Source organism: Oncorhynchus nerka, linkage group LG10 (genome assembly GCF_034236695.1).
Source record: "Oncorhynchus nerka isolate Pitt River linkage group LG10, Oner_Uvic_2.0, whole genome shotgun sequence".
In the NCBI taxonomy this organism is placed as follows: Eukaryota; Metazoa; Chordata; class Actinopteri; order Salmoniformes; family Salmonidae; genus Oncorhynchus; species Oncorhynchus nerka.
This window is the reverse complement of record NC_088405.1, coordinates 21811670-21833639: the sequence shown is the minus strand read 5'-3', so window position 1 is coordinate 21833639 and position 21970 is coordinate 21811670. Positions and strand designations below refer to the sequence as shown.

Sequence of the window (21970 nt, the reverse complement as noted above, 5' to 3'; positions counted from 1 at the left end):
GTAACTGCCTCATTATTTTCTAGCATGGTGGTGGCTGAATCCTGATATTGGCAAGGACTAGGGATTTATTTTATATAAAAAGAAACAGGATGGAGCAAAGCACAAGCAAAGTCCTAAAGGAAAACCTGTTTCAGTCTGCTTTCCACCAGACTGGGTGAGGAATTCACCTTTCAGCAGGATAAAAACCTACAACACAACAACCTACCAAGACGACAGTGAATGTTCCTGAGTCATCAAGTTACAGTTTGAAAGTAAATCTACTTGAAAATCTATGCCAAGACTTGAAAATGGCTGTCTAGCCATGATCCCCAACATCTTGACAGAGCTTGAAGAATTTTGAAAAGAATAATGGAGAAATATTGCACAATCTAGGTGTGCAAAGCTCTTATAGACTTACTCAAGAAGACTAACAGCTGTAATCGATGCCAAAGTTTTTTCTAACATGTATTGACTCAGGGAGCTAAATACTTATGCAAAGACTACTCAAATGTTGCTGTAATAGGCCTACATGTTTATCATTTGCATGGTGTTTTGTTGCAGGTTTTGTTTCTTGGTTATTAATTGTCAAGCTTTAAAAACCGAAGCCAGACAGCAACATTTTAGTAGCCTAGCTAGGACTGTGGCATGTGTCTGTACACTTTCCTTCCACTGCAGGCTGTAGAAGGAACACACAAAAGCAGCGCAATTTAAGATAAATTCACCGATGTGAGCGATTCGAATGCATCAGACTGTAATTTCATAAAGTAGATGACTCAACTGTTGACTCATTTATACTCGCTTGTGTGTCTTATTCGGTCCGCCGGCCTTGTGTTTGACACATGTGCGCTAGCCACGTTTTGACTGACTTGTGATCATTGCCCTTGCTAGTTTGATTTTATTGACGTTCTCAGCCTTAGTTACAGTCGTTCGTTTTTGTTAAAAATATTGAGTAATTGAAACTGAAACAGTGCATCCCTAATGGGTGGAGGCAACAAATAATGTACCAGGCCAGCTATGATTTACAACCTGATATCAATTTTTGGACTACAAAAAAATGTATTGGTGAATTATATTAATCATGCATTGAACTGCATCCATCCATTCTGCCAACAATGCCTTACTGTACGTCAAGGAAATTTGAGTCAAATATAACATATTTTTAAAGACCGCTTATAAAGTTTTGAAGCATAAACTAGGAATTTGATCTTTTTTACTGATATTATTATTATTATCTGTTTGCTTCATATCAGCAAAGTAGTTCAAACGCAGTCAGTTCCACTTTAAGGAAGAGCAATACTGTGGTTTCCCTAACATCAACCTCCATCAGCAGTGATTAAACAATAGCTTCTGACCTAACATGGCAGATTTAGCCTCATGTTCTATTGAAAGCGTTCCAGACAATGAACCTAAGAACTAAGCCTTATTACTGCTGAGACACATTTCAACATGATCTAATTACCAATATAAATTTGCACAACATATTCTGTGTGTGTGTGTGTGTGTGTGTGTGTGTGTGTGTGTGTGTGTGTGTGTGTGTGTGTGTGTGTGTGTGTGTGTGTGTGACTGAGAATTCTGAGGGCGCACACGCACACAAAATCCATTCATGTGAGCATGTGTGACCACACAGACCAGATTTAGAACAGCAGAAGGCCCACAATAGGATGTTCTGTCTGTGTACGGTAGCTATAATTTACCTGTGGGAACATCCTGGTTCATTGCAGTGTATCTTCAACCCCTTGACGGAGCTGAAGTAATCACCCTGCGTCCCAGGATGCTGTGTGGGGGGAGTTACCATCGTAGCCCTGGAGGGTGCTCCTTACTGCTGCTCTATAAATAGCAGTAAACTTTGGATGACCCCAAAGCTGCTGGAGATTCTGACTGATTTTGTTTGGGGTTGGTGTATAAGGTTTGGCTTTAAAAGTATTTAACAGTATGTGTATGTAAGATCCTGGAAGTATCCCTAGGGGGCGCTCTGACATTCAGATGTCCTGTTTTAAGCGCCAGACTAATGTTTTGACAGTGGTCTTTTTCTTTACTGTCCATCAAGACCATCTTTGTACTCTAGTAAAGCTGCGTTTTAACTTTGAACTTTAATGACAGACAATGCCAGAATCTGTTTCTAGATATTGAATGTGACATTACGATAGGACATTGTCATATTCCCTTTAAAAGGTTAACGGTTAACAGATTTGTGACGCCACTTCAAAAAGGTAGAGAATGCAATGTTTTTTTTTATTCACTCAAAACAATCAAATCTAAAAGACCCTGTTTTTTCCACACAAAAAGGGCAGAAGTCCCAGGGTTTGAAAAGGGGAAATTGGATGCAATAAATTAAATGGCACTCAAAACGAACATCTAATTGACTATAAACACTAAGCTTGAAGAAAATAAAACCTCTCTAAAATGACTCTTACATGACTTAATTGCAAAGTCCTCGCGCTCCATCCCTTGTGAACACATGATTTCAAGTGGATGAGAGGGGTGTCAGCCAAGTTCATGTTTAGTGACACCAAAAAATTATAATCTTGCACTTGAAACCTGCTCTTAAATAGTTCATAGTTAATATTGTGGCAACACTGCTTTAATCTGTGCAGCTGTGGAAGAATGGACTGCTGGGGGAAATGGAAAGATACTATTATCTAATTTAAGAGCAAATACACGCTTGTATCTTGTATGGTAAATCATCAATGATTTATTGACTTTATCCAACACTTGTCAACTGACTGTCTGTGGTAACACACTGATGTACTGTGTATAGTGGTTCCCTATATTGTTCCCTATATTGTTTCCCTACAGAACAATGGCAATGACTTGACTGAGAGGTTAATGTCATACAATAACCCATTTCTACAATAGCCCTATCTCAATTTAATAGCTGTGTGATTATAGCTAAATGGAGATAATGTACGATACATCTTAATGTTTTGAAAGCAGCAACTCTACCGTGTCACTATACAGGGGAAATTCACCAGTGCCAGGCCAGGGAGGATAGCTTCAATTTGCCCCCCAGGCCTCCGAGTGGAAACGTGCCATTACACATTAGTTTGCTTATGTAGACCATTAAAGACTTGGTAGGCCCACATGTTCCATCACATGCCTTCAGTGCATCACCTATCTCCCAGCTCCAAAGACCTGCTCAATTTAATAGAGTGTATAAGCAGCACAATACTAGAGAGGAAAAATGGGACTATCGTTAATATTCAATTGAACCTGGAAACATGGGTGAGCTCTGTGCCTCTGTAGATAAAGGAAAACATAATACACCAGAATAAAAGATCAGTGTGCTTAATTTGGAATTATACGTACCCTATGTATACAACAGTCTTCTTGTATGCAGTGTTGCAAAAGCACAGTAACTCAATGACCAACCTGGAGTGAAGACATACCTGTTATTACCTTCAGCATTTCTGTTAGATTACAGTCCTTTAGACCAAGCCTTAGTCCTACCTCAGTGACACAAAATGTACAGGATTACCCCATAGTGTTTTTTCTCAAAAGGAAAGTTTAATTTCACAAATCAGTATAATAGTTTCAATAAATATAATCTCCACAATGTAGAGTTTTAAATTAAAACTAAAATGTAATTGATATCTTAACGTAGACAGGCAAATTATTATTTAATTTGACTTAACACCTGACATAACACCCAAACCTGTTTACAATCATTTCAGACAACCTTTCTTGTCCCTGGCCTGTTTTGTTATTCCTTCTTACCTACTAGGCCTACTAGTGGAGGCGTATCCCTTATGAAGGTGTTGGACACATTGGAAATACAGAGGTAATATAAATGTAATTATTGCTAAAAGTGTAAAAATCGATGTTCAGATGTTTCATATAGCATTGTAACAGTGCTTCTTCACCCGGTTTCAAAGCACTTGACATGGTAAGGGGTTACTTTACCCAAATTCAACGTTCCATAATTTAAAATACCTCTTAAAATACCTCTGGTGAACCACTGAATATATTAAAACCAGCCAATATTATTACCTTCAATTCAAGGGCTTGAATTGGAGTAAACATGTACAGAAAAATGTAGCCTAAGTAAACATTAACAAAACCCTCGAATTATAATTTAAACCCTGGTTGTAGGCGCTATCGGCTTCGTTATGCAGTCAAATATTTTTTCTGAGCTCGAAAAATAAATAGGCTGTTGCAAATAATAATAGCCTTACACAAAGTTGTTACTCTATGCACAGCTCGTTAGTAGCACCAAATGTTGTTTGTAGGCAATTATTTTTAGCCACAAAACACTCCATGCATGTTGCTCAAATAGTGCGCTCTCAGCGCAGGCATATCACAGTACGCTACACTAAGAGGCGCTGAAGTAGCGGCGTTCAGACTGAATAGGCTCTTTGATGTGCCTCTGACGTGTCCAGTACTCCAGCACAATACTATGATTGGAGCGCACCCACAATGCTCAAATCCCCCATTTTTAAATGCATTGTTTGCCTAAACATGAAACATATTCAAACCATCATTGTCCTTAGAGGGGGGACTCGCTACGACAGACGATGAACACTTGTACGCGCACACTGCACATAGGTGGAAACAGTCACGTACGCACGCACCGATGCCTCGTGTGCACGCACAAACACAGAGATGAGGTGATGGTAAACAGATACGGAAACTGAGCCATCCTGACAAATCAATATAGTGCACTGAAAGTCTATTTTGTTTCAACACTATCGAATGGGGAAGAGGCATTTGTTGACAGTTAAAACATCAGCAATCTACAGGCTCCTCCCCTTTGGTGATGTAGCCTTGTGATAAGACGCAACCTTCTTAATGACTAATTTCTCTATCCCAGCCCCGGCTACTCTCTATCCTACAAGTTCCTTCATGCATGCAATGTCCTGATCCGATCGCGTCTGACCTTTTCGTTTTTAAACACAAAACCCGAGATTTTTGTCAGTGTCCGGCATGGGAGATCAGAAAGAGCCGCCGATGGTGCACCGGTCTACTTCATTTAGTATCAAGAGTCTGCTGCTTCCCTCAAAATGTGACAAACAGGACTCGGTGCTCCCAGAAAAAAACACTGTTTCTTCGGGTTCTGATTCGGAAAAATCTCTGGATCCTGATATGGAATCTGCACCTTTGAACCCAGAGAAACCGAAGGAGGAGGACGAGGGTACCGAGCGGGCGACAGAGCCTAGCAAAAATGGGAAATATGATAAACCGCCATTCAGCTACAACGCCTTGATTATGATGGCTATCAGACAGAGTCCTGAGAAGAGACTGACTCTGAACGGTATCTATGAGTTTATCATGAAGAACTTCCCATATTACCGGGAGCACAAGCAAGGCTGGCAAAACTCTATCCGCCACAACTTGAGCCTCAATAAGTGTTTTGTGAAAGTGCCAAGGCATTACGACGACCCGGGCAAAGGGAACTACTGGATGTTGGACCCTTCGAGCGACGATGTGTTTATTGGTGGAACTACGGGAAAACTTCGGAGACGCTCTGCTACCTCAAGGGGTAAACTGGCGATGAAACGGGGACTACGCTTTGCGCCTCTCAGTTTGGGAATAAACGACAGGGCGAACAACCCTCTGTATTGGCAAATCTCTCCGTTTTTATCGTTGCACCATCCCCATTACAATGGATCATCTGCAGGATTTCTGAACCAAGGGCACGCGTATGGGTCTCTACTCCCCGGGGTGGACCAGCTGAGTAACGGGGACCTTACACGCCATCTAGGTGGATCTGTCGGTGCTCTGGGTTTGTCAAACAGTTACGGTGTAAGCACGTCTGGGCTACTATCGGGACAGAGTGGCTACTTTGTCTCAGGGAGCCAGCACCCGCCGCCGCATCTCCAGCAAAGCGCGCAGGGCTATGGTGTGCCGACGAGCTCGCCACAAACACTGATCTCGAACTCTCTAAGAACGTCCCTACCGTCTTTTTCACCGGGAATTTCTAGCGGGTTTCCAGGAGTGTTGTCCCATCAAAAGAGGGTCACTCCAAATGCTTTCTTAAACTGATTGCACAACGACAACATGGGGAGGACATACAAAAGCACCATATACATGGCAATTATAGGGTAAACAAACAGTGATCACAAATTAGGTCAGAAACAATAATTCCTCAAAACAAATATGGCCATAGTAGCCTATGTATCCTGAAGTGCAACGATTTATTATTTTGCGTTGAAAGACAAACTTTGTTACCTGTGGGTTGTAAAATGTAACTATAGACTTGCCAAAGGTAACTTTATTTCGGGCTATTTATATCGTACAGATTTTCATTATTTGAATAATTTATTTATGTTTTGTATTTATTGTACAATGTATTTACATTTTATTGTCAGTGTATTCATCAGTAGGCATATTGAATAAAAAAACATACAGTTTATTCATTATTTATATGAGACTTAATTTAGAACGTTTTGGGGGAAAACGTCATACAGATCAGGGTTAAGACACGCGGGAGAAAATAAAAGCCTACAAAAGTCATATCTTCTCAGGTTCTCTGTCCAGAGACTCCAATGTAGGCTACTGCTGTAGGCCTATCTGTAATGTATGCTACACATTTTAGAGAGAAGTAGAGTTTTGTGTGTACTCTTAAATTAATGATAGCCTATTTTGTCACCTATTTTGTTGATGGGTCCGAAATAAGCACATGTAGATTAAAGGACACAACAGTGCATGACAGTGCAGGCCTCCTCCTCGTGTGAGGACTACCTACGTCTTTCATATAAAGCACTTGAGGTTTCAGTTTCTCGTTAAAACCAGTTCCGGTTGTCTTGACACTTGCCATGTTTGATAAAGGTGTTATAGGCTACTACCTATTCAGGTCTGCAAGTTAAGAGTCTGATCATTTAGTCCTATTACATCAAACACACATTTGGCAAACAGGCGTATAATATCCACACCAATATAGCATTTATCATCTAAATCAGTGGTTCCTATTTTTTTCTTAGTCACGTCTACACCTTACAATTATACACAATACGATAAGGCCTACCAGCTTCCTATATATAACCCTGACAAAATGACAAAAATGTAATATGCCCATGTGTGGGGCGGCAGGTAGCCTAGCGGAGCGTTGGGCCAGTAAACGAAAGGACGCTGGTTCCAATCTCCGAGCCGACTAGGTGAAAAATCTGTCGATGTGCCCCTACTTGCTCTTGTAAATCGCTTTGGATAAGAGCGTCTGCTAAATGACTCAAATGTAAAACAAACAAAAAAACACAACAAAAAAAAAGAAAACGTAAATGTATCCTGTAAATTAAGACTATACTCTGAGCTGTAAATTGCCTTATGCTTTCAGTAATAGGCTATATCCAACCTCACATTCTGAGAATAATGGTTTGAAATAGTCTAGGCCTATTCAAATATATAGAACATCATCATTCGTCACTGATACTTCTGGAATCTGGTTTGCATAACACTGGGGTTGGGCCTACAGAACCACAGTTTGGCAAACGCTGATCCAAATAAATAACATTCTGCATTGTTATTGTAATGACCAGTTAATCAAGATTCCATTATCCAATAGGCCTATTTACAAGCAAAATAGTATAATATTCAGGAGAGTAATGCGCTGATTCACACACATTTTGGCCTAACATTTGACAGATTTCTTTCCTTTGTTGGAAAGACTATATACAGGTTTATTTATTTCACAACATTGTATTTTGGATGTTGACGATTTTTTTGTAAATGTTCTTTCAAAGTTTTGCACTTTTTGTTGTTAGAATAGGCCTACCTAATGTATGAGTATTGTCTGTTTTTGTTGCTGTATGTTTGGAAAAAATAAACTTGATTAAAGTATAAGACATTACACTTTGCTATAGGTTTGCTATGTGTAGCACGAATGAAAGAACAACACAAACCTAATGTACGGGTTATACATTCAGACACGCTACAGTCAGAGGAAAGAATATGCAGCCTATGTAGCTAGCATAGCAAAATATGTGTTTTATCAACGGAAACAAATATGCAAATTTTTATGGCTGGAAAAGGATAGCAAATTCACGTAAAATTGGGCTTAAAGTCTTCACCCTAAAAGCATCTCATCCCATACTCTTCTGCTGCTGAATCTCACAAGGTGAAGGGAAAATATAAATATAGAAACAACGACTCCCCTTTCAATGCAAACCACAGTACAACGTTTATGTCAAGACCATCAGCCCAAGTAATTAATTAATTTCAAATGATTACAATAGGCAGGATAGGGTCATTTGTACTGTGTGCAATTAGGCTACTTTGTCAATCATTTATATTTCTGTGGATAAAAATATATAAATGGTGTCATAAAATAGTTAAAACATTTGTAAATTCAATTGAAATGTGTGGTGAGTTTTCGATACGTATGGTATTTGATAGAACTGATCGATGTCCGCTTTTCCTGTTCATAAACAACTATGGCGTGGGGTGACATGGCCTACAGATTTCATGTTTCTGAGATGCGGCATATACTGACATTCTTCATTTTAAAGCAATAGGCTACAATGTATTTCATATATATGCCTATTCATTTGTAATTAATTTGTAATTAATAGGCAGATATATATTAAACATAATAAACATACATTGATTGTGTTTTGTCAGTACAAAATGGTAGGTTACAAAATGGTTAAGCCCAATTCCACCTAAAATACACAGGCATGCCACCCATGCCAAATGTATTGAAATTGACCAAATTAATTGAAGCTCTCACAATATGTCTAGTGTAGAACCATATGCCTACTTTGTTATAAAACCATTTGGACAGAAGTGACTTATTCATAATATTACATATTACTTAATCATAAAATTACATATTACATATTATATGTAGGCTATATTACAACGATTCCAACCTATCTGCGGGGTTTGGGGCAAGGAGATGATTTAAGAGTTACGATTAATGTCATGTTTAAGGACCATATAGGTCTGTAACTAACCCAAGCCTTGCACAAAAACAATTAACATATAGGGTACTAAATAAAAGTGTACTAATGGACTCAAAAAGTAGTCAGGAAGTGTTGGATTAATATGTGTAGATACAAATTATTTGAGTTATAGGGCTGCATATAGGCCTACCTTTCACACACCATTCAAACCGAATATTTCCGTTGAATCATTAATTTAATTGGTACGTCCCAAAAATATAAATACAAAATAATAGGCCCAATGGTAAAAGCTACTTCATGAGTAGCCAGAAGCTATGTGGGAGAAGATGCCTCTCAGTTGAGACAGAAGTTTGCTAGTTGGTCCGAGTTGTTATGGGGGCTCATTTTAATCTAATGTTTAGAAGGGTGGTTTGAGACAAAAACGTAGAGAAAGTGAAACCATATTAGAAAATAAATAAATTAACATCAGAATGAACTTTGATGTGAAGAGAACCGCACCACATCTCACAAAGGGTAGCCTATATGCCCCATGTCTTATATGCTATAGAAAAGCAACAACAATATTCTCCCTGTGTTCAGGATTATTGTATAGCCATGGCGTTGGCACTTTTCAAAACAAAAACAAGTTGGACCAAGAGAGGCATGAATTGTTCTGGCGTCAAACAATGCTGCTGGCGGTGTGAGCTGTCTGAACATGGCTACAGGAACATGTGTGAACTGGTGAATATAAAAAGTAGAAGTATAACTATGCTACTTATTTTGAGGATGTATTCACTTAAACCTTATCAATACACATATGTTTCCACATGCCATGGATAGAATTAGTGCATCAAATTGATTTAAGTATTGTACGTTTTACAACGCGTGCAAGATTACCCAGTGTGCGGGTATAGACCTATCTATCTTGGGGTGATCATCCTTATGTTTGTTGGTCATATAGGCTAGCACATTGGACATCTAGCATTGTAATGGTATAAGGTTACTTTGGTCACGATCCTCCACAATTGATATGCATTATTGCATTTCTACTAGAGCATAGGCTAATGATATCAGAATTGAACTATTTCAAGAATCTATCATCTCGAGAACGGTCAAACATTTCCACATAAAACACTTTATATACATTGTTATTATGGATTAGTTGAAATAATTCATCCGATATTAATTTGATATAGTTTAAACTGGGTGCTACAGTAGCGTTAAAGAAGAAAACAACTAGCCTAAACCCAACAAGCAGGTATGGTACATTCATGTTAAGAGTACATTCATTTAATAGACTATTATAGGAAACCATAAACCGCTACAGTGATAACTTGAGGTTGTTGATATGAAATAGTTTCATAACAAGATGCATGTTATATCTAATAATGACATCAGAAGTAAGCCTATAGCCACAACATTCAACATAAGTCAAATTTCCTATAGGCTACTAGGCCCCAACCATGGCTATCCATTACCCCTAAGAGCAGAAGGCATATCCATAACCCATAGGGATGAATCCCCAACCTGACAAGGTAAAAATCTGTCATTCTACCCATGAACAAGGCAGTTAACCCACTGTTCCTAGGCCGTCATTGTAAATAAGAATTTGTTCTTGACTTGCCTAGTTAAATAAAGGTTAAAAAAAATAACATGATGCTGCCACCAAAACACTTTAATACAAAGTGAAAAGAAAGATGCCTGTGTTAAAAAATCCTCTCCAAATCATGCTTTCTGTTTGCAACAAGGCTGTTAAGTAATATTGCAAGACAACATGGCAAACAAATTCACATTTTGGCCTAAATTAAATACTACAGGGTTGGGTCAAATCCAATACAACAGAGGGTGATAAAGATGGGAAAATGACTGAATAAAATAAATAATTAAAATACTGAGCTATATTGTATGCTCTAAAACAATGGGAAAATATATTATTTTATATTAATACAATTGCTCAGAGAAAGAGACTTTTTCTTTTTTTCTCAAAAAGGTAGGGGTCAAAATGATTGCCACCCCCGTTTTCAGTACCTCACCTTGCAAGGATGACAGCACTGAGAGTTGGAAAACACAATGGGAGGGATATTAGACCATTCCTCCATACAGAATCCTTCCAGATCCTTGATATCCTTTGTCTGCGCTTATGGACTGCCCTCTTCAATTCAAACCACAGGTTTTCAATGGATTTCAAGTCTGGAGACTGAGATGGCCATTGTTACTTTTGTGGCTAACTAACCATTTCTTTGTGGATTTTGATGTGTGCTTGGGGTTATTGTTTTGCTGGAAGGTTGCAACCAGGTTGTTGGGTAAAGTTCATGCCCTCGACCCCAGGACCAGTGGAAACAAAATAGCCCCATAACATTAAAGATATACCACCATATTATACAGCAGGTATGTTTTTTTTCTTCTAGTGATGCATTCTCATTTCGATGCCAAACCCACCACTGGTGTGCATGGCCAAAGAGCTCAATTTTCAGGTCATCCAACAAATGTAAATGCCTGGAGTTTGTTAAACAGCATTGGTGCATGGATTGGAACTGGTGCTTTGGTCACCAGTCCCTCCCCCTCTTACTTGAGGAACAATAGAGGAGCAATAGAGAACAAAAGAGGAAAGGCCTAAACCCCCACTTGTGCCATGTCATGAGGATACCTGGACCACAGATGTGCCTTTTGTAAAGTAAATCAGGTGAGTAGGACTTTAAGGCTACTTTGAACAACGTTTTGGAAATGAAAATGGAATAGGACTGACGTGCATAATACATGAAATATAACATTTTCAAAACATACTTTTGCAACTCAAATGTTGATTATTTGTTCTATTGGCATCCAAACTGTATTTTCATATCTAATGTATAATGGTGGTGGCCTGCTAAATGGCCCGTTAAGAGTGTGTGTTTTGAACACATTCGTGTTCCTGAGTCTTACCTTTCAGGAATGTGGTCATAATAGCGAATAGCTCCAACTGTTCAAATGTGAGAGCGAAATTTGTAGAAAGAAAAAGTTACATTTCTTATTTGTCTCTGTTGCGGAAATATTTTTTTCCCTATCCACTCTGAGCCAGATTGACAGTGCTATAACCCAATGAGAATTGGTGGGCTACAAGTGTGGCCAATCATATTTCAGGGGGTGCTGGTACCATCCCTGAGAACACATGCACTTAAATACACTAAAAGTCAACAACAAATATACAATTGTTATTCTTCCATTTCATCCTTTACATATCTTCACTTGACAGACATACAGATTTACAGGACAAATCTGTGAGACAATTTGTATTGCTCTAAAATTGGAGGCAACTGACCGACACATCAGATATCCATCATTACATTCCAAAATAAATACACATTTACTACATCTAGCATCTTTGTCATGGACGGGCATACCTGAATTAAAACAAAAACGAAATATGTTGATACATGAACTTGCTGACACTGAGTTCTTTATGAACTCATGTGAAGTTCATGTCCAATTCATTTGAATGTGCTTGTTAAGACCCATGGAAGTTAGGGTGCATTATTGAAGTCATTTAAAAGACAAACGAGGAACAATATGAGATTAATGTTGATACCATGAATATAGCATATACTTTCAAAACTTAATATAACCCAATGAAAACATTGGATATTATTTTAATCGTGCAACATTTCAACAGCATTCGTTTATATGCATTATGTGTGGTTGCACAATAGTACGTCTGAATCCCCACTCATTTGGTGTAATCATATGTATACATTTGGGTATATATGTTACGTTGTATAAATGACTGGAGACAGGCACAGGAATACCTAATAGGGGGTTTTAATACTCCACCCAAAAAAACAACATGCAATGAAAAGGCACAGGGAAGAAGCCCAAAACAAACATGTATACAAAACCACAGGGATGTAACCCAAACAAAAGAGGGAGGTTAAACCTCTAATAAATACACGGGACGAGAACCATAATAACAATACACGGGACGGGACGAGACCCATAATGACAATACACGGGACGGGACGAGACCCATAATAATGAGTACACAATACACGCAGAACGAAAGACGAAACAACAAAGCACAGGTACTCACAAGAACAGCGGACATGGGAACAATAATCGACAAGACAATGGTGAACAGAGGGCACATACAGTGGGGCAAAAAAAGTATTTAGTCAGCCACCAATTGTACAAGTTCCCCCACTTAAAAAGATGAGACAGGCCTGTAATTTATCATAGGTACACTTCAACTATGACAGACAAAATGAGAAAAAAAATACAGAAAATCACATTGTAGGATTTTTTATGAATTTATTTGCAAATTATGGTGGAAAAAAGTATTTGGTCAATAACAAAAGTTTCTCTCAATACTTTGTTATTGACACTTTGTTGGCAATGACAGAGGTCAAACGTTTTCTGTAAGTCTTCACAAGGTTTTCACACACTGTTGCTGGTATTTTGGCCCATTCCTCCATGCAGATCTCCTCTAGAGCAGTGATGTTTGGGGCTGTTGCTGGGCAACACAGACTTTCAACACCCTCCAAAGATTTTCTATGGGGTTGAGATCTGGAGACTGGCTAGACCACTCCAGGACCTTGAAATGCTTCTTACGAAGCCACTCCTTTGTTGCCCGGGCGGTGTGTTTGGAATCATTGTCATGCTGAAAGACCCAGCCACGTTTCATCTTCATGCCCTTGCTGATGGTAGGCTTTGTTACTTTGGTCCCAGCTCTCTGCAGGTCATTCACTAGGTCCCCCCGTGTGGTTCTGGGATTTTTGCTCACTGTTCTTGTGATGATTTTGACCCCACGGGGTGAGATCTTGCGTGGAGCCCCAGATCGAGGGAGATTATCAGTGGTCTTGTATGTCTTCCATTTCCTAATAATTGCTCTCACAGTTGATTTCTTCAAACCAAGCTGCTTACCTATTGCAGATTCAGTCTTCCCAGCCTGGTGCACGTCTACAATTTTGTTTCTGGTGTCCTTTGACAGCTCTTTGGTCTTGGCCATAGCGGAGTTTGGACTGTGACAGTTTGAGGTTGTGGACAGGTGTCTTTTATACTGATAAGTTCAAACCGGTTCCTTTAATACAGGTAACGAGTGGAAGACAGAGGAGCCTCTTAAAGAAGAAGTTACAGGTCTGTGAGAGCCAGAAATCTTGCTTGTTTGTAGGTGACCAAATACTTATTTTCCACCATAATTTGCAAAAAAAATAATTAAAAATCCTACAATGTGATTTTCTGGATATTTTTTCTAATTTTGTCTGTCATAGTTGAAGTGTACCTATGATGAAAATTACAGGCCTCTCATCTTTTTAAGTGGGAGAACTTGCACAATTGGTGGCTGACTAAATACTTTTTTGCCCCACTGTATATACAATTACTTAGCAGGGGAAATGGGAACCAGGTGTGCTTAATGAAACAGTTCAGTGACGCCTAGAGGCCGGTGACGTAGACTTCAGGAGCTGGTGCACAGAAAGAGCAGCAGAACAGGGGGAATCCATGACAATATACTTGTGGATTTGTACAAGTTAGAGATACCTGAAATGGCTTAATACCACTTCATTCATCACCCAAACCCCCCCACCAACATGAAATATTTGTAGAATTGTAAAAACAATTCTACTTCCCATAGTAGAATGAGAATCAATCAATGAATAAGGAAAATAGTTTTGTAGAAAGCTATCTGCCATAATGCATACCTAACATTTCTTCTAAAACATCTGCAGAAATGGCAGAAAAAAATGAGAATAGGGTTTGTTTTGAAGAAGAAATATACAGTAGCTATCTAGATGAACACTTATTTTTATTATTTGCAAATTTTATAAAGGAAACATAGCCCCAAAATAGCTCACTTCATAAAAATCATAAAATTATTGATAAAGGATTTCAAGAGGATGAGTCAGAAAAGAGTAACTTAATTTAGTTAGTAATAACATTTCTATAAGATCAATATTGACTATCTGTGATATTCATAGCCGTACTGTAAACTATTATTTAAAAACAATCCTGTTTACCCTATGCACTATATTATTCAGTATATTATCCAGAGCTATAACACATTCAGGAAAGCAGCTTCTATCCCCAAGCCATAAGACTACTAAGTAGCTAACTAAATGGCTACAAGGACTACAGTATCTGAGTTGACCCTTGTCACAGGGCTCTACACACTCATGCACACTGCCACTCCAACATTTGCTCACACACACATACATTTATACTGACTCTACACACACGCATACCCACTCACATACAATCATCATATACGCGCCAGCTACTCTGTTTATCATATATTGTGATGCCTATTCACCTGACCTATATACATATCTACCTCTATCACTCCAATATCCCTTCACATTGTAAATATGGAACTGGAACTGACTGTGTATATAGTACGCTTACTTATTTTCTCGTGTTCTTATTTCCATTTTTCATTTGTTGTGTTCTACTTTGTTATTTTTACTATTCTTTTGTTATTTTTTACAGCACTGTTGGGTTTAGAGCTTGCAAGAAAGGCATTTCACTGTACCTGTGAATGTGACATTAAAACTCTTGAAACTGAAACTCACAGCAGAAAAGTATTCTGACAACATAAAACGGAACTACTTGGTCTTTAGTATTACACGGCATCAGGGCTGTAGCTACATATGGGGACACTGAGGTCTGGACCTCTGTAATTTTTTTCAAGAAAAATGTAAGAACTAAGTCAGGGTCTCAACTTACTGTTGAGAGTTAGAATAGTAGAATACACAAGGTGCAATTTCGAAATTTGGTTGTACATCAAGTCGTTTTCATCTTGTTATACAGTATGTCACTAACAGACAGTCACTCAATTAGCCCCTGTCATTTTGTAGATTGGTAAATTAGTCAAGTTATTCTAGCCAGCTATCTTAATTTGTTGTAATCATTGCCAAATTACCGACAGGGCATGCAGGGCATGTGGCCAGTGGCCCTGACCTCCAGGGGGCCCCCATTGATTTTGTTAGTCACTTTCACTCAGATATCATATTAACATGGCATAAGCTTTTAAAACTGCAATCATTTCTCCATACCCCATGGCAAAATACGTAGAAATGCAGCAAATTATCAGTAAAACTGTTTAACAACAAAATTTATGTAAAGAAAACGTATTTGTTTAGCTTTTGTTAATAAAATACTTGTTTTACTAACAGATGCCTCTGTACAGCAAGTATTAAAATATAGTTTTAAATCCTGGTGCTGAGTTAATATGAGCTAATTAGTAGCGGCTAATTGTATAGCTAATAGGTTGCATGTTTGTAGATCAACTGAGGTGAATGACGCTAAAGCAACCAATGTGATAGAGGCTAAGTAAATTTTTTCTTGTTTTTTCTGTTCTCCAAATAACATTTTAGCGTTTTTAAATTATATAGAAATGCAGTAAATTATCTTAAACTTTCTTAAAATGTATTGGACCTTTGATAGTCTTAAAATATCCACATTCCCCAGTCAAATAATCCTTCAGGATTCCAATAAAAACATCTGATTTTGGAATCTATCCTATACAAATTTATAGTCCAATAGGACTGGTTCCAATACCTGACTGTTTTTTTTCTATTTGATTCTTGTCTTGGCATCCAATAGGATCCTATAGGATAAAAACCGATAGGACTGGTTCTGAAATCTGATATGATTTTTCTACTAGCGATCTATCAGAAATCATAAAAACGGGTCGACTTGCCTATAATAAGGCACATATATTTAGCAATAGCCAACAAGAGAAAAAAAAATCTCATCTGCTATAACAATACAGTGACTCAAAAATGACATACAAATGGCTACAACTTTGCTAGCTGGATATCTTGCTAGTCAGCCGACAGGCAACATTTGGCTAACAGTAGTTATTAGCTAGCATAAAAATGAGTGCATAAAATGCTGTAAGATTACGAAAATATGACTAAAACATTGGCAAGTGCGTCAGGGAACATAAGGAAACAAATACTGCACTCACAGTTCTTGAATTCACACACAGTAAAGGATAAAACAGTTCGAATAACAACGTTAGAAACCTGGACATTGTCTGCACAGCCACAGGTGGCGAGCTAAACTTGGGAGTTAGGCTAATTAACACTGCAAGCTCATGCTAGCTGTGACTTCCTCAGTCACTCTTAAAGGGACAGGCTTTCTTACAGGGGAATAAAACAAAAATTAATATAGAACTGTTTTTTCCGATCAATTAACATTTAGAAAGTAATGTTGTTGTATTGTACTGGAACTAATGACAACAGACCATAATTAATGGGTTTAATTAAGATTTTTTTTAAATAATATGATTCTGATTGCTGTGACAAAATCCTACTAGACTTGTCAAAAACCTATAGGATACATTTTATTTTAATCCGTCTGTCTGCATATTTCAAGACATGGCATATGAGGGTGAAGTGATACCCAATGGGTTAGAAAATATTCTACCCAATCACCCATTATTAACACAATGGCAAAGACAACCGTTTTATCTAAATGATGAGTGTGTTCCACGACAGAGAGAAACAAAATGGTGCAGTTTTACTTGTGAATTCCAATAGGAAAAAAGTAGTCCAATAGGATTCTGATAGAGGTGATACAAAATCCTATAGGATTGCGAGAATTCTATAGGATCCAATAGGATTACTTTTAGTCCAATTTAATTCAAATAGGATTCTGATACAGGTGAAACAAACTCCTGTAGGACTGCAAGGATCATATATGATTATATTGGAAAATTCACTAATCCTATAGGATTCTTTTACTATGGTTCCTTAAACTGTGTCAAAACATTTAGCTTAAAGTGGCAATCAGTAGGTTAAACAATAACAAAGTTTCTTTAAAAAGCTGAGGAATGCAACTGGAGAAATGTAACTACTCTTAATGAATAGACAGAGCTATGGATGCAAGGACTGGCCATCCATGATATTAAAATGATAGTTTTAACCATGTTTTGAGGGTATACAGTTTGTTTACATTTACTTTATTTACAAATATTGGAGTTAAAAAAGTTTATATTTTGAGTTCTGATGGGGTACAGCAGTTGAACCAAGTTGATGATGGATTTATGAGTTATATTTTTCAAGATTCAATGGGTATATGTCAATAATTTATAAGTTAAAAAAATGGATGCCGCAACTAGTGTGGTACCACTGTTAAATAATTGTTTAAATTACTAACATAAATCATATACATTATTGAATTTGAAAGACTAAAAAGGTTTGGTAGCAGGAATAGTAGCACCATAATCTTTCTAATCTATTTCATTGTCCATTTCCTATAAAAGATGAGCATTGAGGGTTTCCAAATAACACATAAAGCAAAGTCAAAATCTAAGATCGCTAGTAGTTGTATGCCATTTTAGCACAAACTCAATGCGCTTTGGCTGAGGTCGACCTCTTGAACCCGCAATCTACATCGGTGACCTTGCAACATTGGCTTCGGTTTTCTGGGGGCATTTCTACATTATTTTGAAACAAACAAGCAGAAATCGATGTGCTTAAACCTCCATGGTCACGTTTCGCCCCCGCCCCTGGTAAGGATTGCGTGCATAATCATAGAACCACGGTTGGCTCTGGGAGCATGCACACCCAGGCAAGATGACCTTCCCCAAACTGGCAGTGAAGCAAGGGCGCCAGTGTGCATGCGCAGTTGCATCCGCAGGGTTCCGTGACAACACTAATAGTCAGCATGGATCACTGGCACGCAGTCACTTCTAATTAGAATTATTTCAATCTTCTACTGGCTTTATTTTCAGAGCTCCAATCTTGGTTTTCAGAGATGCCTACAATCTCCTGACTCCACCCTCCCTGTCCCTCCATTTGAGCTTTCTTCGTTTAGGGTTCGCCATTTACAAAAACAAAGGTCGGCTGACACACTCCACTTCTTCCCATCATTGCAGTGTGTTATGTATGCATGCTTTCAAATTCCATCTGATTTAAAGTACGCAAATTGTCAGTTCTACTCGGCAGGTAGCCTAGTGGTTAGAGCGTTGGGCCAGTAACCAAAAGATTGCTAGATTGAATCCCTGAGCTGATAAGGTAAAAATCTGTTGTTCTGCCCCTGAACAATGCAGTTAACCCACTGTTCCTAGGCTGTCATTGTAAATAAGAATTTGTTCTTAACTGAGTTGCCTAGTTAAATAAAGGTTAAATATAAAAAATAAAAATACTATTTGGCGGATGTCATTTTCAGTGCCTTTAGTTCATAATCATTCATGTTAACTTCATAGTGTTGGGAAAGATACTGTCAATGAAATGTTGATTTGGTTATAACTTCAAAATACCACAAACATGTCTGTTTTATCGTACCATCACATTTACAGAATTTTTCCCAGAATTGTTTTCCCAATAGCTGTTAAGTGCTAGCCTAAGGTATATTCAACATTGATTCATTTATTGATAACCTTATGCACTCTTTTTGTGACAAAGTCATGGGTAAATCTTGCTCGCTCAAGGCTAATTGCCAAGCTTTTGTAGTTATGAAAGCCTTGACCTCTTGAAAGCTGGAATGAAAACGAGGTGAGATTGTACATAACCAATGAAAGAGCTTGAATTGGATAGGTTGAGATTTTTTTTAGTATACAGACAGTGATGTCTGAGCCCCTTATGCTCCCACTTAGGCACTGTGGAGAAGGAGGATGTGTAGGAAGGTGTGCAAAGACGAAAGGTGGAAGAGTTGGAGTTCTCACTAAAATTGTGTGGAAAACGAGAGTTGAGGGCGAGGGCAAGCTGAATGACAGATACGGCCTCAGCTACAACATAGCATCCGCACCATCCTCACCCTGGGAAAAGAAAGGCGCCTTTTGAGGTAAAGAGAAACACAATGCCATCAATGACAAACTACTGGTTTAGCATCTAAATCTTTTAGTTGATAGTTGAGTAAGATCATTTCGTAATTAATCACTGCAAAGTTGTTTTTAAATGGGTTGCTGAACTGGGCAAGTGTGCATATACTGATGAAAAATCAGACACATTGGAATATCACACCTTTATGTAATATAATATATGCCATTTAGCATACGCTTTTCTACAAAGCGACTTACAGTCATGCGTGCATACATTTTAAGTATGAGTGGTCTCGGGAATCGAACCCCCTATCCTGGCGTAGGAAGTGCCATGTTCTACCAACTCAGCTAGAGGACCACATGTGAGTTTAATTTACTACATCTTTCTCAATTTACATAGCTACTGTATACAACGTTTGCTATTCATGCAGACAATCTACATATAAGTAAGTACAAATATATAGGAAATGTAAATATCTAAAGGGTACAAATGATAACCTCTGTCTTCATATGCCTTTTTTTGGCAGCAGGAATTAAGGAAATGCAGAAGTTAGGACTTTAAAACCACACTCTGTATGATGCATTCCATAAGAGCAACAGGGTACTTTTTTCAACATTATTTTAAGCTATACATTATTGGTGGAAATATTACAAATATGGCTTTAATGGTAGTCATAATGATAACAATAACATCCCACTGGGCACAAACTGGTTTAATCAACGCTGTTTCAACTTAATTTGTCAACGTATTGTGAAATTTAACCACATAATTATGTTGTCATGGTAACCAATTTTCAACATAGACATACCTTGTTATACAATATGTTGAATTTGTACCTTTGAAACAACGTTAGATTTCAACGTTATATCCACTATCAGAAAAAAACAATAGGTTGGGCAGAACCTCCTACTGGAGAGTTTATCATCTACAGCTATCCTTTTGGTCTCCCATTCAGGGTTTCAAAGGCACAGTGCAGTCAAAAATGTGATTTACCTGTGCTGTATATATATTTCTACACTATGAGGTTGGAATAATACTGTGCAATTGTGAAAATTATGAAAATTCCTTTTAGTTTAAGAGCTGTTTGAAAAGACCACCTAAAATGTCTGCCTGTTTTTGGTGGGATGAAGTTTTGGCCTTCTTGGTGACATCACCAGGTGGTAAATTAGTTAACAGACCAATAAGAGAGTTCCAAACCTCTCTGCCAATTACAGCTAGTTCTCAGTTTTCCACCCCCCACTCAACCTCCTCCCATACAGTCATTGCAAAATTCTTGCTTGAGAAATTGCTATTTGCTAAGAAGCTATTTTTGTTTCTTTTTGACCATTTTAATTCGAAAACAATCACAGTAAGGTACTTAATTGTTACCCAAAAATGATTTTATATTGAGATAAAAACTGCTGCATTGAACCTTTAAACAACCCGTGCTTAGCTGTGATATATGTCACTGACCCCTTCCAATGTGCTATCATGAGAATGATTGTTGAGAGATCTCCACTTAATAACTAAATATATTCCCTGTTATTATCGAAGCCATTCCAAAGAGTAGGTTTAACAGAGCAAATTAAATGAAAGCATACTTTATAAGTAATTTACTGTAACAGCAATGATAGTAGGCTTATATCAAATGTGCGGAGTCATCAACAGCTAGTGTTTCAATTCAACCCAGGGTTTAAATAAAAATATAGAATGCATATAGGCCTATGGTTTCAAACATTGGTTGATTTCAAATTTAACCTACAAGTTAAGAATTCATGTATTGGATTCACATCTACATCTCAACCAAATGCCAAAGTTAAAGCATTGGATTAAAACAAATCAAACTTTATTTAAAGTACATTTAAAGTTTTCATTTAATTGAGTCCTATTCTTTAACTTAGATTTTTGGTTGAGATGAAGATGTGACTCCAACATATCAATTATTACTTTGTAGACAAACTGGATATTGAATTGTGGTTGGTTGAAGAAGATGTATCTTCTGCTTGGATAGTTCCATCTGTGCCACTGACTTAGTCTGGTTGAATTTCAGTTTGTCCACAAATTAATAATTGATATGTTGGATTCACATCTCCTCACGTCAACATCTACCGTGTGAAAAATCATCATATTTAAATCTGAAATGTCATAGACTACAAATTACAAAAAAATATGTTTTAATTGAGAATTAGGCAGGTCTGAGTCCGAAAAAGAAAGCGATTTGATGCCTAAAAAAAGTGTAGTGTAGTTCCAGTAGTTAGCTTCATGGCAAAAAAAGTAATTCACTACTGAAAACACAACCAATATTTGAATTTAGTTCAACAACCACCAAGCTACTGTCAAATGTAGTTACATTACCTGTTGAACTACATCTAGTTCACTACTCTTCAACACTGAACACATTTAGATGACAACTAAACCGAAAATCTGATATTGTTTTTCCATTGGAATTTGCCTGTACTTTTA

At 37.8% G+C, this 21970-nt stretch overlaps 1 protein-coding gene across 1 annotated transcript; it reads left to right on the top strand.

Annotated features, from left to right (window-relative positions):
- Positions 1–4597: 4597 nt before the first annotated feature.
- LOC115136317 (forkhead box protein G1-like) lies at positions 4598–7766 on the top strand. The gene has a single exon (XM_029671902.2). It carries the CDS (start codon positions 4900–4902, stop codon positions 5956–5958), a length of 1059 nt encoding a protein of 352 aa, XP_029527762.1. The 5' UTR covers positions 4598–4899; the 3' UTR covers positions 5959–7766.
- Positions 7767–21970: the final 14204 nt, after the last annotated feature.